At 46.9% G+C, this 17,589-nt stretch overlaps 1 protein-coding gene across 1 annotated transcript in view; it reads right to left on the bottom strand.

Moving 5' to 3' along the window:
• Positions 1–17,589, bottom strand: part of Paxip1 (PAX interacting protein 1) — a 48,355-nt gene that overhangs the window by 25,549 nt on the left and 5,217 nt on the right. The window contains exons 3-6 of the mRNA XM_059257774.1: positions 14,853–14,896; positions 12,502–12,565; positions 5,093–5,206; positions 1,814–2,440 (exon numbers count right to left, since the gene is read on the bottom strand). Coding sequence (XP_059113757.1) covers positions 1,814–2,440; positions 5,093–5,206; positions 12,502–12,565; positions 14,853–14,896 — 849 coding nt within the window. The remainder of the gene's footprint in view (positions 1–1,813; positions 2,441–5,092; positions 5,207–12,501; positions 12,566–14,852; positions 14,897–17,589) is intronic.

Consider the following 17,589-nt stretch of genomic DNA (forward strand, 5'->3'; position numbering starts at 1 on the left):
AAGTCTGAACTCCAGCCTGTATGGAGAATCCTGGAATCTGAGGAAATGTATTTTACTATTTTGACTAAAGCAAAATGTACCTGTTACTTTGACATCTCCAAAGGTCACAGTCCAGGCTCTGTCCATAACCACTTGCCTGTCCACCACCATTGGAACCATTCTTTCCACAGGGCTCCAGCTGGGCCCTCATCTTCCCTTTGTCCAGCCTGAGCTCCCTCTTACGTCCCAGGTCGCATCAAAGCTGTAGTTGCCAACCTAAAGTAGTGCTGGCCATGCCCAGAAGTACTGCCTTCTGGTCTCTGAATCAACCACCTTGCAGTCTCCCACTCTCCTCAGACCCAGGTAACTCTCTTCTATCAATCTCGCCTCAGCAGCTGCTTTTCTCTTGTCAACACCTAAAGAATGGAGTCACCTGGATCTGGACTCCATTCCCTCCACTGTCTCTGGAATCCCAACCATCAGTATTCACTGCGCAAGTTACAGGCATGGTTTTCTAAGCATCTCCAACCGACAGAGGTTTTCATAAAGCCCTCACCACAATTAAATCCAGAGAAATGACTCTTAACACCACTTCACAGCCGGGCGGTGGTGGCGCACGCCTTTAATCCCAGCACTCGGGAGGCAGAGCCAGGCGGATCTCTGTGAGTTCGAGGCCAGCCTGGGCTACCAAGTGAGTTCTAGGAAAGGTGCAAAGCTACACAGAGAAACCCTGTCTCGAAAAAACAAAAACAAAAAAAAGATTAAAAACACCACTCCACACCCAGGCCATTCAGAGTTCCCTATGTCCACTTCAAATGGCACTGGGTCCTGCCTCAGGTTGTTCCCACAGCTGAAAACTGTTCAAGAGAAAACAAAGAAGGACAAATCTGCCAGAGCAGAGAAGCCACCAGAGCAGCTCTTGAACAGGAGGACTTCTGGCTGCCCATGCCCGGCTGCTCCCAGCATGACCCGGATGGCTCCTGCTTCCTCCTACTTCATGCACAGTCTCATCTGCTCCAAAGCTGGAGAGCACTGTGTGGTGTGGAGCCCATTCACCTCCCTACTTCTCAGACGTCTCCCTGCCCACATCATTCTTCTCACACACCACCTGAAAGGTCTCCAGGTGTCACACCTGCAGCTCTTTCAATGCAGTAAAATCTCTGCTCACTGACCAGGATCCTCTCTAGCACCTTCTTCTAGCCTCCTGTGGAGCTTTCCTGCTTCCTTCCCACCTACCCCCACCCCTTTATAACTCTTCATCCACCCGACAGACGTCAGCACACTCCTACTCCAATCCTGGATGCTGCCCATGAAGAAAGTGCACATTCTTCCCCATGGCCAAATGACAAGCTCCTTGTCTGTCTCTCTCATGGCTTTCTCACACCACTCAGCTCACTTCTCATCATGTTCTCAGGACAGCAAATCCGTGCCGGCTTGGGGTTTTCACCCAGAGCTGTGTCCCCAGTTCTCTCCACAACCTTTAACTCAAGCCTGACTGACATCACCTCCTTCGTGACTCTTCCTGCCATCAGTCTGACGGCAGACTTTGACACTGAAATACACAGTAACATGCACCAACAGGACAATATACGGAGACCCAGAGTTCACTCCCGGGTGACACAGGTGGACACAAATGACACACTACCAGGCCACAAGGCCTCATGTAGCCACTGGCAGGTATTTATCCCCCACTGGCTCAAATGTCACCATCTGGTTCATGCCTGTTTAACATGACCGTAAAGAAGTTCCCACAAAAATGGGACCCATAAGTATCTGATCTGAAGGGTCACAAAATCCCACTCTTGAATGCAGCCTTCAGCTTCCCGAGACTTACGTGTGCAACATTGGATGGTCGGCTGATCTGCTGGATGTCGGCGTTGTTTGTGATGTTTCGCAACGTCCGGACAGCTGGGCTCCAGGTCCCTAGCATTTCTGATCGCTCAGAACTCTGGAGGTTTTGTCCAGCAGCCATCAAGTTACCCCGAATGTCAGGAGGCAGGATGTCCCCGGGGACAGGTGGGACATTGGCACACAGGTTAATAAGTCCTGGCCCTTTTCCCTGAGGCAGCCTGCGCTGGGCCGTGGTGAGTGGTGGGGCTTCAGCAGGGGCCCAGTTCAAGCTCCGCTCCTGCTTTTCAGGGGATGAATCAGAAGAGTCATCAAACATCAACTCCCCTTTAGACACCTCAGCTCTGGGCTTGGGAGAGAACGGTTGGTCAGCAGGAGAGGCTTCTGGAGAGCTGGCCGCACTCGACTTCTCCTCGGTGCTGCCCTCGTTCTGAGAGTCCTGCTCTTCGTTGTCTCCCTCCTCCTCCTCCTCCTCTTCCTCCTCCTCATAGATGATCAGACGCGGATGGTAGAAGGCCTCCTCCTTCCTGCTCTTCTCAGACACACAGTCCAGGACCCAGTCAGGGGTGACAATCTTAATACTTGCCCTCTTGACAGCACGCTCGTATTTCTCCTAAAAGTGAAGCATAAACACATTTAATGATGCTTTCCTCTCATCCTATAATCATGCATTCAAGGAGGGAGTTTTAAGTGGGACAGGGATACAGAGCTGCTGCTGTCGCTGCCTGCTACCCAGAGGCAAAACCCACGACTGTATCTGTGAGCTAGAGCTGTCAGAGGTGCCACAGGATGGGGTTGTTGACTGAAGCAGGAAGCTTCTAAGATTTGGTTTAAATGAACTTTACAGGTGATGTTTTAGTACATACAGAGAACTAGAAATCTACGGAAAATGATAAAGTGAAGACCTGAAATCTATTTATATACACAAATGCTTTTCACAGAGCTGTCTGTCCAAAACAGGCTGACATTCACTAAGGGAACTCTGGGCAAGTGCCTTCAAAACAATACTATAAGAATGGTCACAGGGGTGTGGCTGTCCCCCCAACCCTACCCAAAAAAAAAAAAAAACAAAAAAAAAACGGGGAAGTTAAACACACAGTAAGAATAAAACTTAAAACTAGCACTAAGTGACAAGACAAGGTGTGATGTTAATATTAACTGCCAACTTGGCACCTAGGAGGCAGGCCTCTGGGCACTTCTGTGAGAGATTCTCTTGATTCTATTAACTGATATGGGAAGGCCTAGTAATTGTGGGCAGATGATGTCCAAACAGAGGATCCTAGACAGTATGATGGGGAGGGTAAGCTGATTGCTGGCATGCATTTGCATGCATCGCTCCCTTCTTCTGACCGTGGAGATGCCACTAGCTCCCTTCAGGCTCCTGTCGCTGTCACCTCCCTGCCATGATAGAGCTTCTCCCTTCAGCTGCTTTTGCTAGAGTATTTTCTTGCAGCTACAAAAAAGAAACTCGGGCATGTTAGTGAAGGACTGACAGGAGCAGGTCTTGGGAACGCCTCCCAGGAAGGCTGTGACTAGGACACAGGTGGGAGTGACTGACTGCCTAGTGAGGAGGGCAGACAGGCAGACAGTTATGAGAAAAGAGCAAAGAATGGAAGGAAGAGGTCCACCTGCATCTACCTGCCTCTTGTGAAGCTTCCTGGACAATCAAAAGTAATAAAAGTGGTTTAAAAAAAGTGTGCAAGTACTGTTCAGTCAAATCACACCCATTTGCTTCTCTCTGGCCAACACACAGCACCAAAACTAATGCCCACATGCTTCCAGAGAACACACAGCACCAAAACTAATGATGCCCACATGCTTCCAGAGAACACACAGCACCAAAACTAATGCCCACATGCTTCCAGAGAACACACAGCCACAGCTGCAGTTTATGGTGGAGCAAGGACGGCACCAGGCTGGGGCAGGGACACAGCAGGATGGAAGAATACTTCCAGCCCTTGAGAAGGCCAGACTCTGTAGAACAGGTTACTCCTTACTGGTCAAGGTTTCACCTCAAAGTCTACTCCCAACTTTGGAAAGTAGCTCAAGGAAATGTAAAATAGGGGGCAGGATGGGCCCCTCCAGGGCATCAAATCCTGAAAATGCAGCAGGGATTTTGTGTAAACAAGTTTCACAGGAGGATTAAAAGATTTAGATTCCTAGCCAGGTGTAGAGCTGCAACCTTTAGTCCCAGCACTTGGGAGGTAGATGCAGGTGGAGCTCTGAGTCTGAGGTTATTCTGGTCTACATAGTGAGTTCCAGGATAGCCAGGACTATACAGTGGGTGGGGGGTGGGGTGGATTTGAATTCCATTACATACAAGTTTTAGGAGTTGGAGGAGATTTATGCAATATGGGTCCTTGGTGGACCAGTTACCTTTCACAGGAAAAAAAAAAAAAAAAGAGTTTCTCACAATAATGAGTTCGAGACCAGGCAAGGCTACATAGTGAGACCCTGTCTCAACAAACAAAGAAAATAATAGCTAAGTAAAGGACTATGAGCAGGGCTGGGATCACAATGGTGAAAGGCTACAGCTAACAAAGGGGGCTGGTTTCAGCTGCTTTGTTCTAAACACACACGTGCACATCGGGAGGGCAAACAACACTGCCCTTCTCCAGGAGCAGGTACCAAATGCCTTGTTTCTCACCCACCCACTTGTGAGTGTTCTCCTAGGCTGATATGCACACTAGAATGCTAGTACCTTCCTTTTGGATTATTTTCTCCCTGCTGCTGCGGAGGACCTAGGGCCTCAAGCACGGGAGGCAAGCACTCACCACAGCCCAGAGCAGACTATGCAGCATCAGCATCAACACCAGAAGGTAGGAATCTGCCCATCTCCTGCTGACTGCCCAACGTGCTGTTGGAACCCAACACCCAAACCCAGGTCCTTTGGAAGAACCCTAAGTGTGCTTCTCAAGTCCTCTCTCCAGCCTCCAGATAATCAATGAGTAAGTAAATAAGTATTACAGGCTGAAGTAAATTCAAAGACAACGCTTGACAAACCCACCCTATTCATGTACTTCCTCTTAAACTCGTTAACTTATAATCTCACATCTTTTATGGCAGAAACTGATATAAGCAGCTTTTGCAAACAGAATCTAGGCATTGCAAAGAGTGTCTTTAAAAACACTTCTGATTCGTGTGTGTGTGTGTGTGTGTGTGTGTGTGTGTGTGTGTGTGAGAGAGAGAGAGAGAGAGAGAGAGAGAGAGAGAGAGAGAGAGAGAGAGAGAGACATTAAGAGGATGGTGCATTTGAAGTGCTTACCCCCTTTGGCTCTGGAACAATCAAATGTGTGCACTTCTTGTTGAGGTTCAGCTGGCAATTGCCCCCGTGGAAAGTAATCAAGGCCCACAGGGCACTTCTGTCCTCAGACGACACCTGCAGAAAATAAGAAACACGACTTCACCACACATTCCGCCATTTCTCCATTTCTACTTCATTACACGGCCGTGTCCACACAATGCGTGCGTTCAGCAGTGGGCTCCCTCAGTCAGCTGGCCAGAGGATGCTGCTAAGAAGTAAGAGCAGCACTCAGCCGTCCTGCCACTCCCAGCAGCTTCACAGATAAGAAGCCTTTTCCATGTCACCAACTGAGCAAAACTTAGTACTGTCCTAGGCTGGGGAAGTAGCTGGGTGGTAGAGCTTGCCTTACATATACAAGGCCTTGGTCTAGATCCCAAACACCACAAAATAATTTTTAAAAATTGCCATCCATGGCTGGAGAGATGGCTCACTAATTAAGTACACTGACTGTTCTTCCAGTGGACCAGGGTTCAATTCCCAGCACCCACATGGCAGCTCACTACCATCTGTAACTCCAGTTCCAAGGAATCCAATACACTCTTCTGGGATCCCTGGGCATTGCACACATGTGGTGCAGACACAGACATACATGCAGACAAAACCCCCATACATATAAAATAAAAGCAATGAATCTTTTTAAAATTCCATCTACACCCCAAAGGCTGAGTAGAGGATTTTGGTCGATTAAAAAAAATGATACAAAAAAAAACTAGAAAGGGCAGAAAGATTCCATTTTCCATCATTTTTGAAAATGTTCAAACATCAAACTTATATTTTTAGAGGCCAGTAAGATGGCTTCCTGGGTAAAGCACTTGTCATGCAAGCCTGATGGCCTAAATTCAATCCCAGGAGCCCACGTAAAAGCAAGAGAATCAACTTCACAAAACTATCCTTTGACACCTGACCCTCTCAAGAAAAAGTTAATCATAAAACTTTTAAATCACAGTTACAAAGAACTCCTTCAGAATTAGTTAACAAATACTAATTATGACAAGTATAAAATTACAAGATAAAAATACAGTGGATGGAAAGCCAAAGAGAAAACAAACGTTCCATGGGGAAAGCCTGAAGCAGGTGCAGAAGCCACAGTCCTGACACTTCGGAGCACTCCGCCCTGCGGCCACCACTGCCTGCCCTCCATGTGCAGAAACTGTCACATGCCTCTCAGACGAACCTGACTACAACCGTGGCACACAGAACTTGCCATCAACTGCAGGGACATTTGGGAACTGTGAACACCGGCACCTGACACCCCAGTGTGTCAGCCCAGGTCCAACTCTACACACAGTGCCAGCTGCTTCTCTGAGGCAGGACCTCTGGGAAAGGACAAACTAACTTTTAAAGGATCCAATTTAGTCTGAAAGGCAAAAGAAACACTTAAGAAATGTAACGCACATTCACCTTAAGATAATCGCATAGGCACAGGAACCTTTTCTGGATAAACATATTATAAATGAAGACTATGGGTGTTAGTGAAGCCTGGGTTTGTCTCTACATTTGCTTCCAGAACTGATAAACAGCTGACTTCTTAATGCCAGCAGTGGCCCCCGTGGATCCATGGACAGCCACTCCTAGAAGCTGTTCTGTATCCCACACTGCTCTGACTACATGTGAGCTTTCTAAAGTCACTTTCAATCGGTACCTGACCAGGCTACTCCATTAGTGGGTTCCGGCAGCACTTGCAGAATGAGGTTCAATTATCCAACAAAAGACTGATCCCATGACTCACTATGCAATCTCTATTTAAAATGAGTGAGAAAACCTCATCTAGATGCAGCCTTACCACTTGAGTGGCCATGTCGGAAAGGACTGGCTGCTTTACCAGCTACAGTAACTGACCTTCACTGTGCACATCCTGCCACAGGCACACACCTCACCAGGCAGGGCGCATACCCAGGAGGACTGGATCACTCTCTCTGACAACCAGCCCATCAACTCAGAGCACACTGGAACTGAGCACTGCAAACACCCACAGCAGCTCAGACCTCTGCTGCAGGGAGACTGAACTCCACACCTCCACACCAGCGACTGCCACCTCCTGGCCAAAGGAAACGCGAGTACTTTTATTTTCGCTTTTACACTTTTCTGTAATCTCCAAATTTTCAAAAGCAATCTCTTCAAATGGGAAAAAGTGCTTTTCTTTTTTAAAAGGTATCTTTCTGAGTCATGTTGGCTCCAATGCTCTACTGCCTCCTCCGTGTCAGGCTGAATCCCAGCTCTCCAGCATGGCACCAAGGCAGCTTGGCCTGCCTGGCTCCTGTGCCAACCACACCTAAATGCCATTGTCAACACACTAAACCACCTATGTGCCAAGCCCTGCTCCTGCTATCACTCCTCTGAGCGCTCACCACATTCCAACAATCCGCTTTCTTATCCCATTGCCCTCCCAATGCAGAATTCCCTGACTCCCAAAAAGACTTGCTCCCCTGTACTACCAAGTGGCACTCCTCTCAGCTAGGCATGGTGGTGCATGCCTGCAACTCCCACATCTGAGAAATGGAGACAGAAATTCAAGGCCATTTTTAGTGTCTTACTTTACTGCTATGAAGAGACACCATGATCAAGGCAGCACTGAATTGGGAACTTGCTTACACTTTCAGAGGGTGAGTCCATGCCTATCATAGTGGGGAGCAAGGTAGCAGGCAGGCATGGTGCTGAAGCAGTAGCTGAGAGCTCACATCTGATCCACAAGCACAAGGCAGAAAAGAGACTGGACCTGGTATGGGCTCCTGAAACCTCAAAGCCCATCCCCAGTCACACATCTCCCCCAAAAAAGGACACACTTTCTAATCCTTCCCAAACAGTTCCACCAACTGAGAACCAAATATTCAGATATATGAGCCTACAAAGGTCATTCTCATTCAAACTACACTTAGCTACCCAGAAAACTTGAAGTTAAACTGGCCTATATGTTTGGACTCTGTCTTAAACAATTAGAGAGAGAGAGAGAGAGAGAGAGAGAGAGAGAGAGAGAGAGAGAGAGAGAGAGAGAGAGCGCGAGCGAGCCCCCTCCTTCTGCTCCGCACACACGAGGAGGAAGGCCCATGATTCCAGCTTCCATGCTCCCCTCCTCAGCCAGCTAACACTCCTTACTAAACACTAAGGTCCCCATATGATGTCAGCCCTAAGCTGATTGACAGGGAACCGTACCGATAGCCACTTGCAGCCTCTCAATCTTGGGCGCACCTGGCCAGACTCTCCGTCAGGCTCCTGACTTCCTCTCCAAGACCTACCCAGCACACTACAGAGCTCTCTGCCTATAATAAGACCGTTTCTGCAGGCAGGAGCCCTCTTCCCCATCTCTCCCAGTATGAAAAGACAGAGCCCTATGGAATCAAGCAGGCCTTGCTCAGGTGGCCATGCCTGAGTGTGGGTGCATGGGCTCATGCAGTCCTTGCTGAAGGCGTGCCAAGCCTGTGGCAGTCTGCATGCAGAGCAGAGCCTAACCATGAGGACAGCTCCTTGTGCTGCCCCTACACCTGTTACAGCGCACTGCATTCCTCCATGTGTCTGGCTGTGTGCAGCCTGTTCGTTTCCTGAGGGACGAGTTATACTGTAATTAATGTGTACCCCAAGTCCCTGAGCTTTCATGTTGTACATATTTGTTAACACAGCTTAAAGCAAATTAACATTCTTTAGCAACCATAAAATAAATATTAGTGTTCCCAGTGTACACTAGAAGCTGATAGTTGCAGGGTTCTGCCCTTTCTTAAAAAGTGTTTGTGTCAGGAGCAGTGTTGGACTCTCTGAGAGTTCGAGGCCAGCCTGATTTATACAGCGAATTCCAGGACTACACAGAGAAACCCTGTCTCAAAAACAAAACAAAAAGTGCTTTTACCTCCCAGTGAAAACACACTGGGGTTTTCAACTAAGTTCAGTAAGTGACTAATGTGACAGACATGCATTAAGAAATCCATAAAGATCTACTGCTTCTAAATTTGGTTTTTCCTACTCAATGAACTTGCTAAAGGATGTATGATCCTGCCATGACTTTGAGCCCCACAAATGACACACCCACCTCCCAGTGTCTGGACAGGCATGCTGTGGCCACAGCCCCTCACCTCATTACTTTCCATGGGTATCCTCCCCATTCCCCAGGCTGACCACCCTAGGTGTCCACAGCCCAGATCCCAAGACCACTTAGAGGCCTGTGTAGCTCCTGAGCTTCAGGGCCTTGGCTTATTAACCTTGCCATCTTTTCTCTCCTGATACTGGGCCACAGAACTAGACCGAAGGAGCACACACAACCACACACAACCATCATTACAGACTCATGCTGATCCATTGCCCAGAAAGCAGCTGTTCCTATGAATACAAACAAAAACAGTAGCATCCAATCCACTCCTCCGACTGCTCCTAACCAGTACCTTGCCTGTCCAATACCCTCTCCAAGTACGTTCAATCCCTGTAACTACATGCCTTACCCAAGGGTCTTTCAGGGCCCTGCTGCCTCTCCCCTATGCTGAAGAACTCCCATCATGCCACGGGTCCTCCAAGTTGTTCCGTGTAGACTGCTCCTGGATGCCCCAAATCCCACTGCACACCAGCATACTCTCATCCCTTATACACCAAGCTCTACTTGATTTCCCATCAGCATGCCCAAGCCTCTGGCTGAAGACACGACTGCTCTGGCTCCTAACTTCGGCAAAGGCACTGACCTCACACCACATAACGGACAAGCCCTGGAACCTGGGAGTTTCCCACCACAGGTAGGGTCCATGCTCCATCTGTGAACTCGGCTCCCAGTCTTCATCTCTGTTCTCCACAGGTGTAAAATTCTAGTGTCCATGCTGACCCCCATCATGCCCACAGCTCTCAGACAAAATTTCCTAGTACTAATCTGCCACTTTAATCTCGTTTTCCAAAGTTTCTAATGTAAATGTTTATAATCCAAAATTAACTATGTAGCTAAAACAGTAAGGGCTTCTTTCCCAAGCCCAAACTCAAGGAGCTATCTCATAGTCTTCCCTGACCTCCCTTGGCCAACTAGCCCTGCCTTCCCCCAACACCAAGCACACCAACATGGCTTAAAGGCCTTCTGGACCCAGTCCCATCTTCCTTCAATCTGCTCCACTCCAGGCCCACTCAGGTCACACTCTGTCAAAGTGTGTGTGCCTCCCCCCTAAGCCAAACTAATACCCTCCTTTCTAAAGCACAGTCACACCTGGACCTGCCTTCATCTTTCAAACAAAGCATGGCATGTGTGCTACAACCCCATTTTAGATGTTAAATGCCACTTATTACATCTACTACTACTGTTGTTATACGTTAACTACTAGTCTAAGACTAAAAGTGTTTTCTCACACCCAACTCAGGTTAATATTTAATAATATCCAATTAGCTCACTTAAAACCCTTTAATCAGCCAGGCAGTGGCAGCATACACCTTTATCCCAGCACTTGGGAGGCAGAGGCAGGTGAATCTCTGAGTTCAAGGCCAGCCTGGTCTGCTGAGCGAGTTCCAGGACAGCCAGGGCTACACAGGGAAATCCTGTCTTGGAACCTGCACCCGCCTCCCAAAAAGACCTGTAATCATCTTATATTAGCATACTTTTGGCTTTCTTGTTTCCCCAAGTCAAATCTACTGAACCTCACATCTCTGTCCTCCCCACCCCAACTCAGCCCGGCCTTCTCCCTTTCTCAGAGTCTGAACCCCTCCCTTCCGGCAGAGGCAATGCCTATGGAACCCTGATGCCCAATGGATGTCAGAGTAGGGAAGTGAGACGCACTGCAGATGAAGCACATGGTGCTAGTAGAGATGGAGACATGTAATATGGCCTCACTTCCCATTCGTCTGATGTTGAGTATGAATCTGGAAAACACACAGACTGTACAGAAAATAATAGAAGCCGCATATACCAGAACCCCCAGCATTTACAAGTTTGTACATTAACCAAAATTTAAGACTATCCTCATGTAAATATACACATATACAGATGGAGGAGGGGGGAAGCACTAAAAAATAAAGTTAAAAAAAAATACAAATCTCAACAGACTCCTGTGCAAAGAAATAAAGGGGTGGCTTTAATGATCTGCACCAAACTGATGCAGCAGAACACAAAGAAGCCTCTATAATTCCCCAGAATTTCTAGAATTTATACAACAGAAAAGAACAAGGAACTCCAGAGAAACTTACTTACTCATTGCCTGGACAAAGGAGGGGTCACTCAGACTGGCAACATCATGTGTTAAAGGTTAAGTCTAGCCAACAACCTAACAATGGTAACCCAACACGCCCTGGTTCCCAACCTGCCTGGGCAAGGCTGAGGGAAGAGGAAAAAAAGGCCAAGGCCTCCCCAGTTCACAAGCACCCCGCTCTGCTCCTTTCTCAGAGGCCTGAAGAGAGGACGACAGACCAGCCCCTCAGACCTGCCATCACAAGCACCCAAGGACAGACAGTGGGACCACTGTGAACTGCACCATCTCCCACCTAAGTCACTGATTTTGGCACACTGTTTAAAGAGGACAGCCCTGACTTTGTGATTGCTGTTGTAGCTCCAGCTTTAGTCAGCTGCGGTTAGAACAGGACACTACTCCTAAGGATGTACTTTAAAACAATACCCACCTCTCTCAGGACCCAAAATGAACCACCATCAACATTCAGTTCCTCCATTTCCTGTTTTCCCTGGTTGCCGTAACGCTGTGTATCTGTTATATTCAATTTTTCCACTACTATCATGACCCAACTTTACACACTTCTATAAAACATCAATTATCTAAACTATTCTGTAAGTGTATGAGATAGGGTTCTTTAAGCACCTCCCTATAGCTGCCTGTTTCTGACTTTGCCCTCCCATAGATAACATGTGCATGGCCATCCTCATTTCCAAGCTTCTCAACACTGGGAGTATTATACAGTTCTTGATAATGCTAAACCTTCTCAAAGAGTTACACTGACTTTGCCCACAGTGAGCAGTATATCCCCTGCATCCTCACCAGGACTAAATGCATCATTACAAATATAATTAAGCAAAAATTCTTATCTCATTATTAAAATGTTCATCTGACTAAAAACTATAGCAAATAGCTTGATGAGCTAATATAAGCTGAATGCACTCCTCAGAGTCATCTGCTAAGGTTGTTATCTTTTTCTTTTAGTTCATCTATATGAAAATCCCTAAGACTACAAAGCTGAGTGAATTTTGTCATCTTCTAATTTCAATTAGTTATTTTTCTATAAGTTTTAAATATCTGTATTTCTTTAAATTACATATGTATGTATATTTTATAGTTAGACAATGTTAAGTGTGCTAGAAGTTGATTATCAAATATAGTCCGTTTAGCACAAGAATTCTAGGGAACTGGTTAACAAACAGGTCACAGGTCCAAGCGCATGAGCGCTCAGAAGTCATAGATAATAACCATGCTTACCTGAGAAAGGCAGGCAGTGAGTCCAAAAAAAATCTGACAGGACTCTGGAGAGAAACCATTGACTCTGTGGGACAGTTATTAAGATTGCAATGAAGTAAGACGAGCAGCACAAGGGAACTCCACTACATGAGTCCTGCCGGCCGCCAGGGCAGGCTCTGCCACCTCCCTCCCGCTTGGAGCATTAGCAAGTGACACAGGCTGAAGATGACCAGACTGCAGAGCAGATGGGAGTAAAGCATGAAAGGAAGCGAGCAATTTCTAGTAAAGGACATCACAAAATCCAATTCTCTACTCATGTCATCACTAAGACAGACACAGTGTGTTCACTGGAAACTTCCTGACTCCCAACTGTTACCTAACTATACACCACGCAGATAAACGGAACAGACACACAAACACACACCCTAAAAAGCAATGTGCAGAGGATGTCACAATGCAGCACCCAGGCTGTGCTTGTCCCACACAGGGCTCCTTCCTACAAGAGCCTGTGGGCTCTGAACTCAAGCAGGACAACTCAGGGCCCTAGAATCCCTAAAATATAAATTCCCAAGTCCATCCCTAGTTCTAAGGCTGATTGACCCATTCTTCTGAGTTCCTTCTGAGATCTGCTGTGCTTCAAAGCACTGATAGAGAAGGTCTCCTGGAGATGGAGTCTTCAACACAATGGAATGCCCAGAGTTCTAAACAGGTGGGAAGGACCCACTGAGATAGGTGGACTACAAACAGACTAAACTATAATTGCTGTTTAGACCTCCCTTATGGATACATGGACAAATCCTAAATGTAGGCCATCCCTGCCCGTAATAAATGGAGACACAGGCACAGAGCACTCTGATCTATTAGCCAAGGCCTTTCCACTCTGCCACCTAACTTCAGGGCTTCTCTCCTTCTAAAGATGGGGGAAGACACCAACAAATCTCAAGGTGACCGTCAACCAAACTTGGGCCTTCATTCTAGTGCTCCAGTTTCTTTATGGACAGATAGACAAGAGCTCAAATGACCTTCCTCAGGAAGACTGGTGTAGAGAAAAGGTCCAGAAAAGACATCATGGATAAGACACTTGACTCCATCTCAGAAAGATCCACTTTCCTGGGGTTGGTTGGTCTGTCTGTTCGAAAGCTGTGCTTATAAAGATACAAAACAACAAAGAACCCTTTACTCTTTGGATTCTGAATGAAGAATGAGAATTTCTGAGCCAGAACTGCATCTTCCAAGAAGAGTTGCTGAGGAAGGCTTGAGCATCTGAGGCCCTTGGTAGTGCTCAATTGAGTGAGTTTCTCTGCTCAGACCTGAGTATATACATTCAAAACAGCTGTGTGACGAAGTGTGTCTTACAGCTGTAAGACGAAGTGCCTTCAATGATGGTGTCCTTCCCAGGTGACCAGCCTGAACTTTAGTGTGGTTCCTGGATGGCAGAAATGATTTCCAATGTCAAGTTCTGCTTGGACTGCCTCTCTAGTGAAGCTTTATCCCGACAGAGTAAACCAGAAGTCACTAGGCCTCTCCCAGGAGGAAACAGAAATGGTGGAGCGTTCCAGTTGGGACCCAAGACAGGATGCTGGCAGTCATGAGGGGGAACTACGCCATGGCTGACACAGGTGATGAGGAAGCTACCCAGGGTAGAGTGTTTGCTTCTGGTTTTGAGACAGGGTCTCATTTCCTGAGGCTAGCCTTAAACGTTCTTCTGAAGCCAAGGATAACCTTCGACTACTGATCTTCTTGCCTCCACCTCCTGAGTGCTGGGATTAAGGACATGCGCCAACATGCCCAATTCATGCAATGCTAGGGACTGAGCCCAGGACCTAAAATTAAGGTAGCCAGCCCTTTATCAACTGAGCTGCAAGCCGCCCACCCCCACCCTCCTACAAGCCCCAGAATAAGACCATCACCACTCTATTTTCACATCCAAAGCAAGGGCTGAGTGGAGGAGTGAATACACCTGACATACAATCTAACTAACTAAAAGATGAATACTTATCAAACCAGGACTTCCTTCGAGTTTTCTCTACGAGTCATTCATGTCTTTCTCACCTGACTTAGAATTCTAAAACTATTTTTTGTCTACATAGACATTGTAAGACTGAAAAGAGCTAGAACTCTGGGTCCTCGCCACAACTGCTGGTCACTACTTTTTGATGCAAGTCATGACGAGGACCAGGCAAATACCATTTCATACAGGAAAGGAAAGAGCAGGGACAGAGGTGCAGAGGAAACAGGTGGTCCCACTCATGAGCCCACTGACTCAATGCATCTTAAACCCACAGCTATCCCCCAGACCCCGATCATGAGCCCACTGACTCAATGCATCTTAAACCCGCAGCTATCCCCAATCTCGATGTAGAAAAGGATACGGCAGGAGAGCACCACACTGCACGGACAGAGTCACCCAGGAAGGCTGAAAAAGAAAAGAATGACACAAATCAAAAACCATTCACAATCTGTGACCAAAAGGAGGTGACTTCACTAATAGTTGCTTCTGGAAATCAAAAGCTCCGTTGTGACCCACTAGAGACATCCACCTGTAAACAACATGAGGACCAGGTAGCAGTAACCGAAGATTATGTGCCCAAGCCACAAACCCTAGTCCCAAAATGAAGCAGCCACTGCCTTCCTTAGGCTTGTGACAGATACTTAAGTTTAGGTCCACACCCTACTGCTGCCCACCTCACACACCAGCTCAGCCCAGTCAGGGAACAGACTAAATTCACAACGTTTTGGTTCTATTTAAAACCAAGGATACACAATATTTGCATACCTTTTTTTTTTTTTTTTGAAAAAAGTCTTCTAATCTTATGAATTCCAAACTTGTATTCATTACAAGGTGAACTAACAGCTACCTTCTGGGTACTTTGTATTCTTGGAAAATTAGCTCACCTTATATTTCTAATTCAGTTTGAAAAATTAGACCAACTGTTACTATTCTAATAACTCTATTTCAAGAAAGGACAATCTGAAAGTCTAACAATGACCCCCTGTCAGCCAGCTCACTTCCAGATGCTTGGACAAACAAAACACATAAACTTAACTGCTCATTACTGAGACAGCACCGTACTCAGCAAACTACATTCCAGATCTGTGCAGAGACGGTGCAGGACTCTGGGCAGACACTGAACAGGAAAAATGCAGTCTCCATTCATGCCGATCAGTAAGGCAGACACTACGGTCAGGTCTATCTTACTGCCTTGAGACCCAGAGTGTGCCCTACATAGCATTTTCAAGTGACACATGTAATTCTTCTTCTTTTCTTCTTCTTCTTCTTCTCCTCCTTCCTTCTCCCTCCCTCCTTCTCCCTCCTTCTCCTTCTCCTCCTCCTCCTCCTTCTTCTTTTGGCTTGAGATAGGGTCTCATGAACCCCAGGCTGGACTCAAAATTGGTATGTAGCCAAGGCTGGCCTTAAGTTTGTGACCATACTAGAATTCCAGGCCTGTACCACCATGCCTGGCTAAAGTCTGTTCTCTATGACAAGAATAGTAAAGTTTACAAAATGAAGAGTGCTGTAACTGGGGTAATGAGGCATGAGCTTCCCCAGAGGCATGAGCTGACTTACTGGATAGTACGGGGCTCTGGCAAAAAGCCCTTACCATTTCCTTGCTATAACCAACACTGCTCCCTACTTTCTGATAATCCTGATCAATTCCAATGAAATCTAGGTACTGAGTCAACATCAATCACCTGTACTGGACCAGGCATGGTGGCGCAAACCTGTACCCTTGCAATAAATTTGGCAGGGTAGGAGCACACAGCCTAGACCACATACCAAAATCATTTTGGAAAAAAAAAAAACAACAAGCTTTGTGGCTGACTCTTCTGAATTCAGAACGCCTTCTAATGGCCAAACTTTCTCCCCAAGAGGGACACCCCGAAGGCATAAGAACCTGTGGAGCTACAATTGAGCTTACAGGAGCATTCCCTGAAACAGTACTGCCAGCTGTCAATGCCGTCTGCACCCAGAAGGCTGTCACAGCCTGCAGCAATGGACTGTGAAGTTTGGCCTGGACAACAATGGTGGCACTTTTCTTCTGTTCAGTGGGAAGGAGCCATGGGGACCCCAAAGTGCTCTCAGGCAGCTTTAGAAAGCACCAGTTTGGCCGGGCAGTGGTGGTGCACGCCTTTAATCCCAGCACTCGGGAGGCAGAGCCAGGCGGATCTCTGTGAGTTCGAGGCCAGCCTGGGCTACCAAGTGAGTTCCAGGAAAGGCGCAAAGCTACACAGAGAAACCCTGTCTCGAAAAACCAAAAAAAAAAAAAAGAAAAGAAAAAGAAAGCACCAGTTTGGAAATGTACCCCTTTACATTACATCCACCCAGCTTCACAGCCCTAGAGAGCCTTCACAAAGCCTGAGTAGGGCTCCTCAACTTAAACAACACTTCCAAGTCCATTCCAAGTGGAGGAGGGCCACCTCTCCAGGCACCAAGAGTAATGTAAAGCTAGACCCACTGGTAAAGTAGAATGGAAACAGGTTAGAGATGGCTCAGCTATTTTGAGCACTGGCTGCTCTTCCACGAGATCCAGGTTTGATTTCCAGCACCCATGTGGTGGCTCATAATCATCTATAACTCCAGTTCCAGGAAATCCAATACCCTAATCTGGCCTCCACAAGAACCAGGCACATACATGGTACACAGAAACACATGCACACAAAACACTCATACAAATAAAATAAAATAATAATTTAAAAAGTCAGTATCCAGGTTATGGTGGTTTGAATTAAGAATGACCCCTATAAGCTCATATAGTTGAATGTTTAGTCACCAGGAAGTGGCACTTTTGAGAAGGATTAGGAGGTGTGGCCTTATTGGCGGAAGTGTATCACTGTGGGTGGGCTTTGAGGTTTGAAAAGTCTGTTAGGCCCAGTTCTCTCTTTGCCTATGGATCAGGATGTAGCTTTCAGCTACTGCTCTAGCACCTGCCTGCATGTTGCCATGCTCCCCACCAAGGTGATAATGGACTAAACCTCTGAAACTGTATGCATACCCCCAGTGAAATGCTTGTGTTAATCACAGTAACAACAGAACAATGACTAAGATGGAAATATAGGCCAAAGAATCTGCCTGCCCCTGAGAACCAGGCCTCACCCATCCGCCACCCC

The sequence above is a fragment of the Peromyscus eremicus genome, chromosome 3 (genome assembly GCF_949786415.1).
Source record: "Peromyscus eremicus chromosome 3, PerEre_H2_v1, whole genome shotgun sequence".
Lineage (NCBI taxonomy): Eukaryota > Metazoa > Chordata > Mammalia > Rodentia > Cricetidae > Peromyscus > Peromyscus eremicus.